The 19,229-nt window shown below is 48.3% G+C and overlaps 1 protein-coding gene across 1 annotated transcript in view; it reads right to left on the bottom strand.

Moving 5' to 3' along the window:
- Positions 1 to 7,194: 7,194 nt before the first annotated feature.
- rerea (arginine-glutamic acid dipeptide (RE) repeats a) overlaps positions 7,195 to 19,229 on the bottom strand; it is a gene marked incomplete in the record, with an annotated part of 88,263 nt that continues 76,228 nt past the window's right edge. Inside the window, 11 exon segments of the mRNA XM_076276948.1 lie at positions 7,195 to 9,660; positions 10,074 to 10,257; positions 10,407 to 10,580; positions 11,012 to 11,744; positions 12,078 to 12,300; positions 13,372 to 14,996; positions 15,290 to 15,403; positions 15,680 to 15,841; positions 16,081 to 16,280; positions 17,443 to 17,535; positions 18,124 to 18,286. Of these exon segments, the coding sequence (XP_076133063.1) occupies positions 9,627 to 9,660; positions 10,074 to 10,257; positions 10,407 to 10,580; positions 11,012 to 11,744; positions 12,078 to 12,300; positions 13,372 to 14,996; positions 15,290 to 15,403; positions 15,680 to 15,841; positions 16,081 to 16,280; positions 17,443 to 17,535; positions 18,124 to 18,286 (3,705 nt within the window).

Below are 19,229 nucleotides of genomic sequence, written 5' to 3' on the forward strand. Positions count from 1 at the left end.
GAAGCAGGAACAACATCCAAATGATAGACGCATCCATAGCTGTTGGATCCTCAGCACAGTTGGAAAGAAAAAACAGAAAAAGTGGCCAAAAAATTAGCTAACTACAACATACTCTGAACCCTGCAGAGACATTACAAGGTGACCATCTGTGCTACAGGTGACTTCATTTAATAATCACTGTAACATCAGTGACCTGACCCAGCTGTAGGAAGTTCAAGGCAACCTTATTGTTTGGCGACATATGGTACGACTGTCCATGCCAGACTCTCTCAGAATAACATCTGTTGCTATGGACAGTGTTGTTAACGGATAACTCTGCTACATGATGCAATATTTTCACAATCGGTGCCAATTTTTGGTCTTCTCAGGTCAGTGACTGCCGGTGACGAGTGCATCTTATGATGATGAGTTTCAGCACTCTCATTCAGAAGAATTTTCCCACTGAATTCACTGTCAAATTGACTACATGAGCTAGGTCTGGGTGGAAGCCATAGCACAACAAGTGAGATGCTAGCTACTGCGGACCAGGTGGAACTGAAAAAGATGAGTAACCTACTTCATTTTCCTTTTTTCCCCTCCATCTTTCGTGTTGAACTTTGATTAATGTGAGAATGCAAGAAACCTCTATACTACTTTGTGCTAAATGTAAATGAATAAATGTATAGGTAAAATTGACTGACTCATGATGTATACTACAGTGTATATATATATATATATATATATATATATATATATATATATATATATATATATATATATATTTATATATATATGTATGTATGTATGTATGTATGTATGTATACTACAATGTTTTAGCAAACATCTTGTAGTAATGGTTTACATTGCCCTGCCTAGGCACTTATAATGGAAAGGAATCAATAATCTGTTCCTTAGGTCTTTTTTGAACAAAGGCTTTTGTAGTCTTGACTCTAACTTAAATGATAATGTCTTTGGTCACAGCTCAGCTTCATCTGACGACTGTGTTTATTTGATCAGTAAATCAGGCAGTCTGCATTCCTCTCGCCCTGGCAGCAGCCGGAGGAAATTCAGCCGCCCAGTGTGTGAGTGAGAGTCCATCATGGCTACCATCCCACACACACTATTTTTACACCATGATGAATTGCCCACAGAACAATGGGACCAAATATTGTGTTCCCTTCTCTTCATTCTCTTGAAAGCCAAGGTGAAAGATGTTGGCTATTGGCTATGCATTTAAACATCTAGTTTCAGCCTCCCTGAGGTGGTGTGTGTGTGCGTGCATGCGTGTGTGTGTGTGAGAGATTTTCCCTGAGGGCTTGAGTGCATTTGCCCTCGGCGTGCGAGTTTATCGCCACAAAGCCGAAGCGGTGTCTTTTCTCCCTTGACTCGCGGGGTGGGGGTGGTGGCGGGGGGGAGATTAATTGAACTGCAGAGGTGTGAGGAAAAACAAAGGCCAATTTATCTGCGTCGGGGAAATCGGACAGCCCCCAGAAAGGCGAGTGAGAGCGCTGGCACGGCGATCTATCACAGGACAGTCATTACACACAAGGTCAGGGCGGCCCCCCCAACACCGCTCCCCTACCCCGACCCAGAGAGCACGTCTTTAGCCTCCGTCATGCCCCCGTACCCCCCCCGGCTCCACTTACACCCCACGGGGCCATCTCCACCAGTTCACATTCTGTTCCTGGACACAGAGAGCCAGGCTTGGTCCACATTCAAGAGCTGTAAAGCATCAAGTGCGTACTTATCAGAGTGTTGACGAAAGCCACTAATATCCCGTTCTCTCTCTGTGTCTCTCTCTTCTACTTCCTTTTTTTTGCTTTGTCGACGCATACCTTCTGGAACACTGCGACATCAATCCTCTCACGGAGAGGTGATTGCTGTCTTTATCAGGGAGGAGGAGGTGGAGGAGGAGGAGAAGCTATCTCCTGACACAGAGGCTCCTTGCGTGCCACAGCGGTGGCGGTCTCTGACAGGCTTTCAGACAGCCACTACCTCAATTTACAGCCACATGTCCTCCAAATCTAGATGGATGGCTGTCTCAGACATGCAGGCCCATTTAAATCAGAGCTGGGAAAGTATACACTACTTGCAATTTGCTATATGTTTGCAGCATTTCCAAGAAAAAAGGGGGATGAGTGCACTTTCATACAATAAAAATGTATGGAAAAACACATCAGTGTTTCGAATAATTTTCTGTTTGATTTGTGACAGTGTCTGGCAAGATGACTAGCCCTGGTGAAGGTAGCGATTTGAGACGAAGCACAAGATTCGCACTGGAACTCAAACGTAGCACAGTGTGTGTGTGTGTGTGTGTGTGTGTCTGTGCAGCCTGGAGATGGAGTCACTCTGCTTGTGATGAGATTTTACCCAGGAGATGCTGCTGTTATTGCAGACAGCAGCACCATGGGCCATATTTCTATCTGAATGAAGGCCAGTCAGAGGAGGCGTGAAATGGTGATTTTTTTTTTTTACTCTCCCGTGATCTTCGAGTGACAGACAATATCCAGAAACCGAAGAGTCAGACAGAAAGATAAAGAGAGAGAGAGAGAGAGAATGAGAGCGGCCGGGTAAAGAATGTGCTGGCCACGCCAGACATGCAGCTCACTGGTCTAGTGGCAGACAGGGGAACAGAGGGCTGCTATGACAGGAATGCGCCAGTGGGATATCATTAGAGGCTGGAGGCAGCCCTCGTGTTCGCACACAGCAGGGATATGAAACAACAGCTGTCGAATAACAGCGACGTGTGACTGCTCTCTCTCCCTACAAACCCAGATCAACCTGCACGGCATGTATACGCTATCTCTGGATTGTAGCAGAGCAAAGAAAGGGAGCTAAGAGAGAGAGAGGGAGGTGGGAGTAGAAAGAAGGAAAAGAGGAAAGGGACACGGACACACACACACACACACACACAAAAGAGGGGAGGAGAGAATGAAGAAACAGAGGGATCTCCAAACGTGGGGATGAGAGGACTCATTATAGTGGTGAGAAACGGCAGAGGATGCTATAGTTCTATCTCGCCCACAGTGGCCATTAATAAGACCAAGGCAGGATCCCACTCCCACTGATACACTCCAACTAAGCACAGCCCCTTGACAGAAGCTTCTGGAAGAAAATAGAGTTTATAGTGCAGTTCATTACAAAAAAAAAGATATCATGAAAAAAACAAAATGTGTCTATAATCTGGATTGCTTTTGCAGACATGGCGGGCCTCTTCCTCTTGTGTCTCGTGTTTTCCTCTTATCCGTGCAGAGGAACTCCTTCAGCGAGAGAGACCTCCAGCCTGCTGCTGATGGCTGCCACTGCCGCTCATCTCATTACTGCCAAGGCACTTATCTCGAGTGTCTTCCACCTCTGATAAATACATAATTAATCAGCTCCCTGCTCAAAACATCAGGGCTAATTAACAAGCCTGGACGAGCAGTCAAAGGTAAGAGGGGACAAGTTTAATAGAAATGTTGCACTAATGGCTCTCTGAGATCATATTTATCTGAGGGAGGAGAGAGGGAGAGGATGAGCGGTCATTTGTCAGAATTGCAGTTATTGAGATGGACTGAAATGGATTTTTGCCCAAGTTTGAAGACGGATGTGAAAATAGCAGTCAAAGCATGCGCTTGAGGGTGGGGGCTGAAAATCAAGCAATCTCCATCCTACATTGTCTTTGCTCAACACTTGTAATTCTCAGCAGCTAAAAATGCCACTGAAGATGTTTAGATTGATCTCTGATTCACTGAATAACCGGGAGCAGCACAGGCTGTGCAGTCTTTGATTCTCAGCGCGTTTATGCTGTCACCCTTCACAGAGCATAGCCCCTCTCTGTAACGCAGGCCATTTTCCCGCGTCAGAGTTATTTATGAGCATGATGTGTCAGGCATATTGAGTTCGGGGCGGACAGGCAGTGTGTGTGTGTGTGTCTGCCGCAGAGAGGAGGTGATGTCTTTGACAAAACCTGCTGGTGAGTCAAACAGCCCGTGGGAGCTTCCCACCGACACAGGCCAACATCTCCACGGTGTCGCCGCTGCAGCTCCTGCCTGCCCTCACCCGTCTTTGCCTGGGAAACGTGTCTGGTTTTGGAGTCAGCGGTCTGACGACGGCAATGCTGTGGCTCCACTAAGGCTGCGGACCTCCCACGCTGCATTAACTAAAAATCTCCATCATGGATTTCTTGTGTATAGAGTTACAGTTCACTCAGGATAGCAGAGCCACAGGAGAGTTAAGAACAGGTCCCATGTGGTTCATTAGCATAATTGACACATCTTATGTTGCACCATCAACTTATAAAAATGACAGAATTCTTATTTGTACATATTTGAACACAGACATGCTTATGTTTTTATTCTCATGTCTATCATAGTACAAAAAGTACAAATAAAAAATATCCTGTCTACCTTTTTGTCACTTGTTGAAAATAATAATCTATTTAAAATGAAAATATAAAAAAAAAAAAAAACAGCAGTCTAGACTGGGGAGAATATCTGAACTCAGCACTGATCTGATATGCAGTCAGCAAAACATCAGTGATGAGCTGCCATCATGCTGCCTGGCAAGCAAGCCCTCGGCCACAAATGAGATTCTGCCCGGAAGCAAATTGCCCTCACAATGGTGTCAGCGCCACCAATTCGTGTAAACATGCACAGCCTGGGTCCAGGGCAGAGCTCGGTCACAGACTCCCGTAGAAGGAACGGGCCATCTTCCCAAAGACAGGCAAGGAGAATGGCATGACATGTAGACTTTACGCTGACAGAGAGGATATATCTCAGCCAGTCAGTGGCCCGTGATGGGAGGGGATGAGCTGGAAAGGGACACAATGTTCGGGAGCTTTGGTGTAGGCTCCTCTGACAAGGCCAACATCTCGTGCTCGGAAATTTGTTCAGGGTTTAAAATGTTTGCTGCGTAATGCTGGCTTCAGTGAAAAGAGCAGAAACAGGCAGGGTCATATTCAGAAGTGACAAGTGGTTTTTAAGAAACTTGCAGTCATAATTTTCATTCTGTAACACTCTACTTTTTTTTATTTCAAAAGGACTGTAGAACTCTTTTTGAACCAGATGAAAAAAAAAACAATTAGTAATTCATAACAGTTCTTGTGAAATTCAGTCAAGTACTGTCTGAACAAGATAGATTTCCTAATCACATAATTATACAAAGCAGGCTCCGCTAGACAAACTTATTGTGAAAAATGGCCTCAAGCAAATTCAGTTCTTTCACACTGAGAGACACATTTCATTGATGATGAAATTTCAATGGCAGCCACAGACTTTACCATAATTTTGTTTTGGTTTAGTGTTTTGCGACTGCCAACCTGTTTAAAAGAAACAAATTAAACATGTCAGTGTAATTTGTAATGAAAAAGTGATGCCAAGGTGAATCTTCCGTCTCTATCTCTTTTCATATAGGCCTACTGAGAAATGAAGAGAATGAAACTATATATTTAGTACATTCTGTGTTCAAATTTAGCAAACATTTTGTTTTTTGTGTAATGAACATCCTCCATGTTGTCATTAACATATTTTTAATTTTAAGATATATTTTTTTAATCTCAGAAATGCTTGTTCACATATGTAGTATAGTAGTTTGTGTTCTATGAAGGATTTTTGTGACATAACTTAAGTATCAACCTATCTTTCATTGCATGCATCAATCTATAGGTCAAAAAATATATGAATAATTAAACACATCAAAGTACCTTTCAATTTCTTATTTCAAAAAAATGTGCATACCTTATTTCATAATTCATGTTTATTGTCATGATTTATTGACATCTCATAAAAGACTGAAAGATTTATTAAAAAATATACATTTGTTAGGCCTAGCCTAACACTTTCTGTGGGGAAGTCTGACGAGTGGGATATTTTTCAACCATTATCCAGTTAAAACGTGAGGCGCCAAGAGACAAGTAGCAAACCTTAAAGAGAAACGAGTCTAACAACAACCATAGGGTCTATTTGTGACTAACAACAAGTTTACATTTTTGTTTGGGACCAAAACTACATCAACTGGTGCAGTTTTGATAAAGACCCGAATACATTTAAACTGAATAACATAGCCTTTGGGGACAACTTGGATATGTCAAAATAAAACGCTTACCGAATGCGGCACAAGCTGCAGTCAATGGATGCAAAGGGAGAAGAGTTCGGTAATCGACTTGTACAGACTTTCTCCTCACAAGATGGTGGTGACCTGAAGAAGAGTAATTCATTGACTGCACAAACAGTCTTTTAAAATACCCTTTCTTTACACTTACAAAGGTAAAAAAACCTTTTGTTTGTCTAGAGAGACCCTCTCCATAGAAGCATAGACCTGTAGTGATTTTTTGAGCCAAGTTAATGGCTTAAAAGAGTGACTTTGACATACTGAAGTTGTCCCCAAAGGCTATGCTATATGCTATTCATGTGTTATCCGATGTTACAGCGATTGACAACATTTTGCTCCCAAACAAAAATGCACACTAGTTATCATCCAAAAAGGGACTCTAAGTTATTGTTAGACAACTCATATCACTGGTTTCTGTGAATCACTGGTTTGTGTGTTGGATCAAAAAATCAAAGGATGCACCCATCAAACGTTACCGGACAGCCAAACAAATAAAGATGTCAGATCCTCTGCTCGAGTTTCTCTCTTTGTTGCAGCTGTATGGTCGTGTCTGCAGTTTAAAGCTCCGAATGTTGTGACTCAGGGGCAGGTGGGAACTCATTGGCGCTCTATTAATCATTCTCAGCCAGCGGAAAACTAGATATGAGGGCTTTGTGAGAGAGAAAAATGCTGCCTACCAGTAGTAGATAATTGGATAGTGAGGGAGCACACAGATAAACCACATAAACAGGGAGAGAATCTAGAGGTGAGAACTTTAGGCTTATGAAAAAAACAGATAACTTCTAGTGTAAATCTCTGCACAGCTGCGGGGACCACAGGCCTAATCGTGACAAGATGTTCATAAGAGGAAGGTATTTAATTCTAGTAATTTGAATATAAACATCATTTTTTAGATATGTTTAGTGTTGCCATTATGAACTGGCAGAATCATGACTACCATCTACACAGAAAACATGGTTTCTTTACTAGGCCCTACTCCAGTTCTGTGCCGTGCACAATGGTAACATAGAAGTGCATGAAGAATGCCAGTTACAGTAATGTTGCATGCCATCTGAAACACATTATCTATACAAATATTGCTGAATAGTAGTGTAATTGATGTATAAAATACTCAAAAGATGTGCATTGTGGTGTAACTTAGTTTTTATTTTAATTCCACAAATTTTTCAAAAAAATTACAAAATACTCAAATGGAGAGAACACAGGACTCACAATTTGTCTTAATTATTTCTACTTTTTGTTTACATTGTGTCATCCCATGGCGACTACTAATATGTACAATAAGCTTCAAGATACCAGTATATATATAAATCTTAGCAGTCAGAATTTACATTCTGCTATTGCCGCTTTTAAAACGAGAAGCTAAACCGTTGACAACACTTAACATCAAAGGTTTGAGACACAAAAGAGGAACAGAGGGGCAGGGAGACTTCTGGTAAAAATAAAGCAGAGAGAGAGAGAGAGAAATCAAATGCTCAGTACACCACACAGACAGAGACAGGTCAATGGCTAGAGTTTTTCATTTTCATAAAAAGCCCAGTGTGGATTTAGACCCACATCCAGGGGAAAAATAGGTCAAAAAAGCTGCACATTTCAAAATTAAACTCGGCTGGTGTCACTCTGAAATGCCTTCAAAATACTACCTGCTGCCGTCAACTGAGGCTGTGGAGCCCCATGTGAGTGTTTAGACCAGTTCAGAGATCTCAGAGGTTTGATTTTAAGTGCAAGATGCATATAGATATATCTGAGGATGATGTCAATGGTGGACAACAGAATGAACTTGAGGTGACGTGGTAAAAATGACCGTGTAAAATACTGCATGTAACAGTCAAACAGAGGTGAGTACACAATCCACCCCCACCTTTTTACCAACCCAGCCATGACTGTGAGGAGGTATATATAGGGCAGGCTAGTTGTGACAGTAGTTGTTGTAAAGGAATGCAGACAGGACCTGGACTGGGAGCATGTATTTCTCCTCTCTTGTAAACACATGCACTATTCTCACTTGCTATCTTCTCTCTCAAAACAGACACATACTCAGGTCCAAGCACTTAACCTTCAGGAACTTGCCTTGGTGGCATCACAGTGAGTATGGTACCTTGAGTTGTTACAGTGAAGCTGGAGGTTAAGTGAAGGAGGAGCCCTGGGTTTGTTTTTTTATGCAGGGGGAGGAGAGCATTGTGGGATATGTATGCAAGGACAGAGCACTTTACTGTTCAAATTAAGCACCACTCAAGTCTTAAAACTGAAGCGTTAAAAACCACTCCTCAAAGAACTGAAGTCGAGATTCCAGTAGGGCCACTGTAGCGCTACTGCATATTTGTGCAAGGTACTGATATTGTTTATTTTACAAGTTAAAAAGGAATTGCAATTATAATATGGAATGGATTTACATTTTTAAAATTATGTATCCACATTACTTTCTCTGATTTGCAACAGTGTCAATTAGATGTGAAAATTTCAAAGTGAGTGCTTAAAAATTTAGTGCAATTTTCAAGTTTTTTTTTTTTTTTTTTTGAGAGTAATGCGAGTTTATGTGCTCATGTCTGGTGTTTGGGTTCTCTCCTTAATGTCCAAATTAAGACACAGGTCATCCCCCTCCTCTTCGTGTGTCTCAAATCTTCAAGTCAACACCTGTTGAGTTCCAACATTAAAAGGGAGCAGGGGAAAGCTGTCCTGCTTGTGTTGATGATAATGAAGTGTTTTGTTTCCCTCCATGTTTGTTTCATTCTTGTTTTGCGGCTGGCTCTCAAAAAGCGATGACAGACTGAATGTGAAACATATTGGTGGATCCATGTGAGGTACTGCTGTACCAGCAAACTTTTTTATGGACCATACCTGTCTCTTATGACCATTAGGTAACTCAAACAGAGCCATCGCGCTCCCCTCTGAAACAAGGGATAATGCTTCAGAACTATTATACTGGAAGGGTCTAACAACTTGGTTAGGAATCCACACTTAATAATAATAATAATAATAATAATAATAATAATTATTATATGTATATATACTATTTACAGACTCAGAAAAAAAATGCCATGCTGCAGCTTTTTTTCTCTTAAAATTGTGAAAACGTTCTACAATGTATTAAAATAAACATTGAATTTAAGATAGCACTTTTTCAGATATAATGGCCCATCATTTTTCCTTGTTTGTGTCTTTTTTTCCTCTCGTTCTCCATAAGCACAGTGACAAAAGTGTCTTGTTCTCTAGCACCTACAAAATAAACAGGTCAGGGAAGCTTCTCGGAGTTGGATGCCATGCAGGGAAGTCACAATCAGTCTTGAGGACGTTGTTACTACTTGAACGCTATATACCAAAGTCTCAGTTCCTTTTTCCAAACGGGGAAAAAAAAAACAACAAAAAAATAAACGTCCATAACAGCAAAGGAAACTGGTGTCTGTACTTTTCCTTTTTTTTTTCTTTCTTTGTCTTAAAATAGGATAAAAAAAAACGGTCCAAGGACACCGTAGAGTTCCTCTCTGTGACTGCGTTCGGTTACAACTTTCTGTGTCAACGTCCTGCCGACCTCGTCTCCTCGCATCTCCCTCAGTTGGTTACAGCTGCTTATCACTTTCTTTCTTCAACCGGCTGAAACAAAAGCAAGGCACAGCATATCAGACAAAAGATCTACACTTTTACTTTGAATATAAAAATATAAAAAATAAACTAAAGCAACAATACACATATAAAAAGTCAAATAAGATCAAACTCTAACTGACCTCAGAAATGTATGGCTACCTCTAGACTTGTCATCTTTTCCTTTACTAATGGGTGATTCTAAAATGGGTAGTTCCGGTCCTTGATTATGATTGGTTGAAGTGAAAGCCCCGCTAGGCAGTAGGTTCCAGTGATGTTAGAACAGCCTAATACAATGCACCTTAGTTGTTAAAAAATCACTGGAACCTACGGCCTCCTGGGGCTTACTGCTTAATGTTCTGATCCTGACGTTCACCCTGGCAACCCCGATTCCGTGTTACCTAAATCCCCTCCCCTCTATTGACCTGTAGTAGTCCTCCTGGCCAGGCAGCGGGCCCCCATGCATGTGTGGATGTCCGTGCAGCCACTGCTGCTCCATGGCTAGCCTCTGGAGCTCTGCCGACTGTGCGTGCATGGCCTGAAGCTGGTGCGCTGCCGACATGTGCGGAGGCAGACCTCCTGGCAGGTCACGGGCATTGTATGGTGTGCCTGGAGGGATACACAGGGCAGAGCCGTGTCGCACTAAAATCCAGAGTCGGGAACATAATAACACTCAAGCATTAACACCGCAGCTGGTTATTTGTGAAGTATTCACAGGAATGTGATGTGAGATGTGCGTTCGTCACGGTTTGCCTTACCAAACACAGGATGTCGCAGCATCTCGTGCTCGTGGGGAGGCTGTCCCAGCAGGGCGTTGGGGATGGCTCCGGGCGGGTAGGGGAAGCGCGCCAGGTGAGGTCCGGCGGCGAGCGGGTCGACCAGCGGGTGGGCCCCCGAACCTGGGGGACACACAAGACATTCACCACCACCACCTTCGCCGCGTCAGCATCAATAAGTCAGAGTACAGGGGGATATTTCAAAACAGCACACATACTCACCACAGCATGCATTTTTACACACACTGTGGGAAACGCCACATGCCAGTGTGGTAAACAAGCCGCAAAAGCCATCAAAGCAAAATCATTTAACAATTCTATCAACAGGAAGCATAGCAAGCGTGCTAATAGTCTAGCTGCTTGAAACACTCATTTTCTACAATGGCCAGCCTGCATGTTGACACACACAGAGAGCATCAGCTTCACATCAACAACACTGATTGATCGATCAAAATGAAGGACTTTTTTCAAAGCTAAAGTGCAGCGTGTCTCACATAAAATTGCTTGAGCGGAGCGGTTGGCGTGTCTGGGCGATGATGCCATGCGTGGGGGTGGGCGGGGGCTGGCGGTCGGAGAGTTGCCCTCACCTTGGTGGAGCGGATCCTGCTGGTGCAGGTGAAGGTGCGAGTGGATGTGCGAATGCTGATGGTGGTGCGGCGTGACGTTGAACATCTGCAGCCGGGCGATGGGGTCGTTGGCGGCCACTGAGGCCATGCGCTCGGCCGCCAACCGCTCGGCCGCCAGCCGCTCCGGGTAGGTCATGTCGGGCCGCAGCTGCGGGCCGGCACCGGCCAGCGCCAGCCGCTCGCGCTCCAGCGGGTTCAGGCCCGGGTGGAAGGAGGCGAAGGGGTGCGGTCCGGCCATGTGCGGCAGCGAGATGGCGGCGCCGTGGCGCGCAAAGTGCTCCATGGGGTTGGCCGACGGGTGCAGGCCCTCCAGCTCGGGCGGCTTGACCTCGAAGCCGGGCTTCATGCGCTCGCGCATCTCCCGCTCGCGGATCTCGCGCTCGCGCATCTCGCGCTCCCTCAGCTCGCGCTCGCGCAGCCCCGGGTCGGCGTTGTACAGGCCGGGCATGTGGTAGGCCAGCAGCGGGTCGCTGGGGTTGAGCGACATGAAGAACGGGTGGTTGCGGTTGGTGGGCGACATGACGTGCGGCCGCGCGTACTCGCTGAGCGTGCGCAGCGCCGGCGTGTCGGGCCCGATGTAGGGCGGCACGGCCGCGATGGTGGTCGGCGGGCCGTCGAAGGACGGGCGCATGTGGGCGGGACCGGACATCGGCGGCTCGCTCATCCGGCCTTCGTGAGAGGAGCTGGAGGCTTTCTGTGAGGGAGAGAAGAGAACAGAGCGAGATCCGATAAGCCACGAGCTTCGCACAACAGACTCCAGTGCTGAGACCAGGCTCCTCGTTCTGCAGGATCATCTCTTGGCCCTAATCTAACAGATCTAATCTCACTAATCAGATCCTCCTCAGCTACTCGATTATCTGAATTAGGTGCTCTCCAGTCCGGCTGGCAGGAGCAAAAGACATGCATACCAAGATCCCCCGCTCACGCACTTTCACTTTGGACTTAAGTGTCCCTTTTCCCTCCTTACACTCCCCCCCCCACCCCCCCAACAGAACGAGAACGAGAAACGAAAAAGACGAGGACTCACCGCAGCTCTCTCGGCCTCCTTCTCTCGCTCGCGCTCCCTCTCTCGCTCCTTCTCCCGCTCCCGCTCTTTCTCCTTCTCTTCGCGAGCCTTCTGCTCGGCCTCCCTCTTGGCCTTCTCCAGGGCCTCCTCGCGTTTCTTCGCCAGCTTGGACGAGGCCAGCGGAGTGAAGTAGAAGTCGGTCCTGGCGCAGGTGTTGTAGCCCCGATCCAAATGTTTGTAGAACCTGCAAAAACAGAGCCACACTCAGTTAAGCCATTCCTCACGCACACACACGCACACAGCTGTTCAATAAAATCCCGACATATATACAGGGGAGGGTTGGGGTATCAACTACTAAAGGTTGGGCAACCTAACTAAAATGCTTATATAGTTTTAGGTTAACGTGAAAGCAATCATTAAATTGTGAAATCTGACATTGCCTGAAAGCACCCAGGAGGCCAAAGCAGAATTTGTAAAAAGCCAACATGGCCCCGGGATAGGAAAACAACACCGCTGCCTCGGAAATAGATACCTTCAATTTGTGTGTGGAAGAAAAAACCATTACCCGATGAATAAAATAAATAACCTTTGACACGTTTGCTTATTATACCTGAAGCGCGGGCACTCGATGTTAGTGCTGCTGCATGTGTGGGAATGAGGGGCCGTAATGAGATACGGGGTGCATTAACGGGCTCATTGCTATGCATTGGCAGCGCTGGGCCGACGATAGCACTTAAGAGACAACGGCCACGGCACACCTAACAAGACACAGGGGCCGTGATGGAGTCATTTGGTGGTGCAGGCGCGGCCATTAATCTCTCCCGCATCCGCTGAGTGCACACCGTGGCGGGGCTTTGAGATAAAGCTAATCCCCCACTCTCCTACCATGACCACCTGCACAGCTAGAGACAGATGCTGAACACATTAAAGGAGAAAATCATTTGTGCTTAGCATGAAGCTGCTTAGATGCCTTTCTTGGGGGGGTTGATTGCTATGTGTGAACTGATAGGGTTGCAAGACGGAAAGCCTTGATTGTGTGGCAAGGGGACATCAAAGAGCTCCAGTTTTGCTTCATTTTGCTCTTGAACTACACAGACCTGGGCAACCAGGGCCATTTACAAAAATATTAACCACATATTTGTATGCAAATGTCTTGATATTTTACTGAGATTTTAATATTTACCTTTTCTAAGCTATTTCTCAATAAATCTTTAAATATGTTCATGTGTGTGCCTTTCCTTCTAGACAGACTGTGTGGGATATTGTAGCCCATATAGTTAGAATATATAGTGTGCTCTGTGTGTGTGGGTCTCACCTTGCGGACTGGCTGGCGTGGCTGGGAGTGTTGACGATGGTGGGTTCAGGCGAGGGGCTCCTCTGAGGAGGCGGCGGGCTCTCGGGCTCCTCGGCCTCATCCAGCGGCTCCTCCTTGATCTGAATGGCGGGCATCGCCACAGAGGAGGGCCCCGGCAAGCTGGCGCTGACCGAGGCAGGCAACGGCATGGAGATGGACGAGGCCACAGGCGGCAGACCGGGCATAGAGGCAGCGGAGGAGGGCGGCGGCACCACCGAAGAAGGGGGCAGCACGGCCGAGCCCCCGGGGATGAAGGGGTGAGGCGGGAAGGGCGGCTGGGAGGGCAGCCCGTGCGAGGCGGCAGCGGCGGCTGCTGCGGACGGAGGGAGAGGGGGAGGTTGCGGAGGCCCGTGCCCAGTCGAGGCGGGCAGGCTCTGGGACTGCGTGAGAACGGGGGGCTGGGCGGGCGGCGGCTGCAGCTGCTGGCTCTGGGGCATGAGCTGCAGCGGGGGCGGGTGCGCCGAGGGCGGGTGGTGGGTGGACAGCGAGCTGAGGGGCTTGAGCGCCGGCGGCGGCGGCAGGTTTGAGGGCATCTGGGGGAAGGGTGGCGGCGCGGCCAGGTGCGGCGCGTGCTTGTGCGAGGAAGGTGCGCTGGGCATCTGCGGGATGGGCGTGGTGGGGGGCGGCTTGATGTGGGGCATGGAGATGGACGCCGGGGGCAGCGGCTGCTCGCGGGGCGGCTGGGGGGCTCCCTGCGACGACAGCTGGGACGTCGGGGGCATGTGGGAAGGCGGCTGCTGATCCCGATCCCGGTCTCTCTCCCTCTCCCGTTCTCGGTCCCTCTCTCGTTCCCGTTCCCGTTCCCTCTCTCGCTGGGACAATGCGGAGGGTTGAGGCTGTCCTGGGTGGGAGCCTGAGGGGGGCACCTGAGCTTGCGAGTGCGGGAAGGGCTGGGGGGGCATGCCGTGTGCTGGGTGCCCGTGCGGGGGCAGGTGAGGCGGCCCGCCCTGCAGGGGGTGAGCCATGGGGGGCAGCGGGCCGTGGTGAGGTGGCGGCGGAGGGGGCAAGGGTGGCGCCAGCGCCTGAGAGGCAGTCTGAGAGGACGCGGGCGCCTGAGGCAGACTCTGGGGCAGCGGCGAGTGAGGCGAGGGCAGCCGCTGCGGGTGGAGTGAGGGCGCGCCGGCCGACTGGATGAGCGAGAGTGGGCCCGTCGTGGGGGGCATGGGGGGCTGAGGGGGCATGGGCACCGGAGGCCCGGCAGGGGACACTTGCGGAGGTAAGGCTGGGGGCGCGACTGACGTCGGGGGGTTTGGAGTGACCGTCGCTGTCGCGGATGAAGACGAAGAAGAGGACGATGACAAGGCGGAGGCGGAGGAGGATGATTGGGGGTTGGGGGCGGCGGAGGGCATGGCGCCCGGCTGGCACTGGATGACGGGCGGGTGCTGGGCCTGCAGGTGCTGCTGGGCCGACGAGTCCGAGTCGCTCTCGTTGTCGCGCGGGCTGGGGATGCTGGGCGAGGAGCTGCGGTTGTCCTGGTCGATGTCCTTGGGGTCACTGCTGCCCTCGTCGTTCACACTGCGTCCGTCTGAGCTCTCGCCCTCACCCTCTCCCTCGAACTCCGATGGCGAGTCCGGTCGACTTAGCTCCTGGAGGAGAGGCAGAGGACACTAAGGTCAGGAACTCCTCATCCACACCAAGCAAAACCACAAAACCAAACATTACACCCACAGACATGCATGTTGTAACAGGCAGGTCTGTGTAATTTAGATTTAAATCAGGGACACAGATTGCTCTTTCATTGTGTGATTTATCATTTCTGTAAATGACACAAATGACGAAATACTGAACAACTGTAGATGGTGAAAACATGAATAAGAGTGTGTGAGAAGAGAGTGCATTTCAGGTGAGCTGTGAACGTATTCTGAGCGTTTAGGCTCACCTGAGTCTTCGACTTCTTGGCGCTCGCCCTCTCCGACTCCTCTGTGTCCGAGGCGCCCTTCTCCCGCTGACGTTTGGCACTCTTCATGGGCGATGGAGCTTCCTCCTTGATTTTCTGCTTAGAGGGAGAAGAACATTTGTCTATAGCTTGCAGGCAGTGCAATAAATGTGCAACTAAGCATGTCTGAGGAGATTAAGTACAACAGTGGTGTGAAACAATCTGAAAACTTTCAAATGATTTTCTGAGAACTGACTTCCAGCTAATTGATGATTAGCATTTTCACTGACTGTGTCCGTGGAAGTGTGAGAAAGTCAGTAACTGAATTTCGGAATCTGTGTGTGTGTGTGTGTGTGTGTGTGTGTGTGTGTGTGTGTGTGTGTGTGTGTGTACCTTGGTGGGTTTCTTCATGGAGTCGGTCTTGCTGTCTGTGCTGGACGTGCTCGCTGCGCTGGGTGAGGTGCGTCCGCTGGAGCGCAGGTCCTCGGTGGTGGGAGAGGCTCTGCCATCGGGGCTGGCTGTCTGCTTCTTACGGCCACTTCGTAGCGTCGACATCTGGGAGAATCAGGAGGAAGCGGAGCCGGTCATCCTCCACCCCCACTGCCTTACACAGCACTACTTGACTATGTTTCCCCCTTAAAGGCTGGACAGCTTCTCTACCACTACAGCATTTCATTCACAAACCACTACATCCCACAGAATGTTAATAATATATATTGACATGAGCTGTGAGGTCAGTCTAGTTGATGTTTTGTATGCAGTGTTGCTATATGTGTGGGCGGGTGGCTACTTACCGAGCCTCGGTTGCGTCGGGTCCTCATGCTATGCTTGCCGCTGAGCCCATCCTCTTCCTCTTTGACGGGTTTGAACATGAACGGAGGCGGGTCCACGGGCTTTTCGATGGGTGGTAGCTCGCCGTACTTCTTGAAGTGGATCCGGCAGTCGGTGCACAGTAAGATGTTCTCCCGGCCCCCGTGGTGCCAGTCTTTAGAAGCTGAGGGTGAGAGGATACAGGTCAATGGTTAGCACTCCGGTGCGTCGCCGCCGTAACCGTCAACCCAGTCACCGCTAGCACAACCACAACAGGCACCACTGACTGTCATTGTGAGCATGGAGATGTTCTCCCTCTAGCCACAGTAGTCTGACACGAAAGGTAAGAGTGCGTCAGTGCTAAATAATGCAGCGGTTGGTGAAGTGGCACCAGAAAGGGATGTGACGACGCAAGCGCGCGCACACACACACATACACACACTCATGGCATACCAGATGGGAGGATGGCACAGGGTGCCAAGACACACCACCACCTATCAGGAGAGTTTAATGAGGCAAAGAGTGGGGCGCACTAATGTCAGGTTGGGGGCTTCATCCGACGAATCGAATGATCATGGGCAATCTCTGTGACATCCATCTGTCATGAGGGTGACTGGGTGTGGGGCTCGTCCCCCTGCGAGCGGCGCTACATTACACTCCCGCTGGGTCCGATTATTACAGACTCCGAGGCCCTGGGACGAGGGCGTCCACAGGGCACCTGATTGGATGATGGCCAACCGAGTTGGTGTGCTTGACAAGTACCTCTGACAGATGTCATGGGTGAACTTTAGAAGTCATATGAACAACATTTCAGAAATCAACAAGTGCAGGTTTATTTGCTTCAACCTGTTGATTGTGACAGTGTTTTCCAAAATGTATTTTGAAATATGCCATTTGAAATGAGAAACTAATTGTATGTCTTTTCAAAAATACCACAGTACTAGGATGAGGCACATGGCAATGTTGTGGGCTGGCTGACTACAGTTTCAAACATTTGGAGCAAATGTGTAACAGGAGTGATAACTCAATAAATAATGCCTTGGTAACAGGGTGTGGTTGTGAATGGTGATTCGGGTGCTAAAAAATGTACGATGGCAAGCAAGCCAAGTCTGCGGAATGATTCAAACTGCTGCTGCAGAAGCACAGTAGAAAGCATACACCATTAGTCTAACACAGGTTTAACAAGAAACCGCTCCAATGTTTATTATTTACTATGGAAGTGATCCATAAAGAGAATGAGACGGGGGCAATAGAGAGCTGAATTCTGTCAACTCCGAGTAGGTCTGGGGTGTATAATGTGACGAGCAGGTGCTGTGGAGGAGAGGATGTTATGTGATGTGACTCACTGGTGGAGAAACAGTGGCGGCAGGCGTAGCCCTTCAGCTCCTGTTCGCTGTCCTCGCTGTCAAAGTCATCCTCACTGGCTGAGCTCAGGTCCACTGTGGGAAGGACAACACAGATGAGCATTAGCATTAGCACACGCCAACACAACACGGATTAACTCAGGCATCAACATCTGCCCGTCACTGCTCGCTCTGTCCTAAACACCCAAACCACACACACACACACACACACACACAAATTCGTAGTGCGTCAACGGTTATCTAAAAAGCGCAATCAAAAAAGCAGCGATTTCACAGAAAAGAGAAACATAAATGTGGTGGGCAGGGATTGTGAAACCACAATGGCAGTGCCTGCCATCTACTTTCACTTTCACAGGTTATGCCAAAGAGGCTGCTTTGCTTTTCTGGTGTAAAATGTCACCTGCTGTGGCTTTAACTGTGCACATGCTGCCTATTGTGTTTTTTTGCCTATTTTTGTTTTTTGAGGCCTTCTTGTAACTGTAGTGTACTCCAAGTCGGGAGTAGAATGTTCACACACCAGCTGCAGCACCACAAAATCTGGATCACACATTTGTGCGCCGCATGAAAAATGTAAATTATTTTCTCACAGCATTCTCTTTTTTCTTTTCTGGGGAACGGGGAGGGTTTTTTTTGGACAGCATGCAGACAGCTGATGGCACTTACGAAACTCGCTGGAGGGGGGGCGTGAGGGAGTGTTGACGGGCGTGGAGGCGGTCCGGGTCTTGATGCGGCGGAAGACGGGCTGTCTTCGGTGGCGGCGGTGGGCTCGTGAGCTGGCCGCCTCGGGCGTCTTCTTCCAGTAGTAGTAGAACGTGATCAGTTCGCCCTGTTCAGACAGACACAGACGCAGACACATGTGAATACACAGGGTGTCCTGTAACGGGTACACTCAATCTCGGACAGACGTTTTACTGGAGGCTAAAATTCTTGGAGCATGAGAATAGAGCTACAGAATTGGAAACAGACACTGGACACAGTACTCGCTTCGGACCCACATCACAGCCGGGTGGAATGAGGGGAAAAAAAAAATATGCTTTAACAAACAAACTGACTATGACAGGCGCTATGTTTGTTTGGACTCAGACAAACAGACTCCGCGTACCCCAAACCAGCAACAAATCAAATGAAAACTCCCAGCAGACCACACACTGCACATGAGCACAGTAATTTCAGCTGCGTTAAAGCCCCAGTCCACTCCTCCGCTTGAAGCGTGAGATAATGGGTCTGCGTGAGGAGGTCGTGTGTGTGTGTGTGTGTGTGTGTGTGTGTGGGGAGGTGGGCTGGAGTGGACACAGCCACTGCGCCTGACTCCATGCCAGGTTTTCCCTGCAGACCGGCTTGTTGTGCTGCAGCCGTGTCTGTCAGCGGATTAGGCGGAGCAGCCCGCTGAATGCTGGGGTATTAGGATCAGTGCAGCAGAGGCTGCCTGGGTGGCAGCCGCCTGAATGGGAACAAAGGAACATGTCGGGGAGAGCTTTGGCGCTACAAATAGGGAGTGAAATGGCTCCTGGCCCCCTTTTGCTGGAGGAGTCAATTGAACTTTAATCAAACATTCAGGGAGGGAGGAAGGGACGGAGGGATGGAGAGGGGGGTGCTTGCCAGCGAGCGGGGTGGATAAATCCAGAGTGCAAGGGAGGAAAAAAAGAGGAAAAAAGGAAGGGAGGAGGGGAGGGGGGCAGCCAGGAAATCAATATGCTGCTGAAACATTCACATATGCAATCAGGGATCACAGAGCGCTTGAGTAAGGCGGCCTGTGCAAATTAACTGCC

Source organism: Alosa pseudoharengus, unplaced genomic scaffold (assembly GCF_046254945.1).
Source record: "Alosa pseudoharengus isolate Yale_2024_CS ecotype anadromous, Long Island Sound unplaced genomic scaffold, YU_APseudo_1.1 YU_APseudo_1.1_scf_9, whole genome shotgun sequence".
NCBI lineage: Eukaryota > Metazoa > Chordata > Actinopteri > Clupeiformes > Clupeidae > Alosa > Alosa pseudoharengus.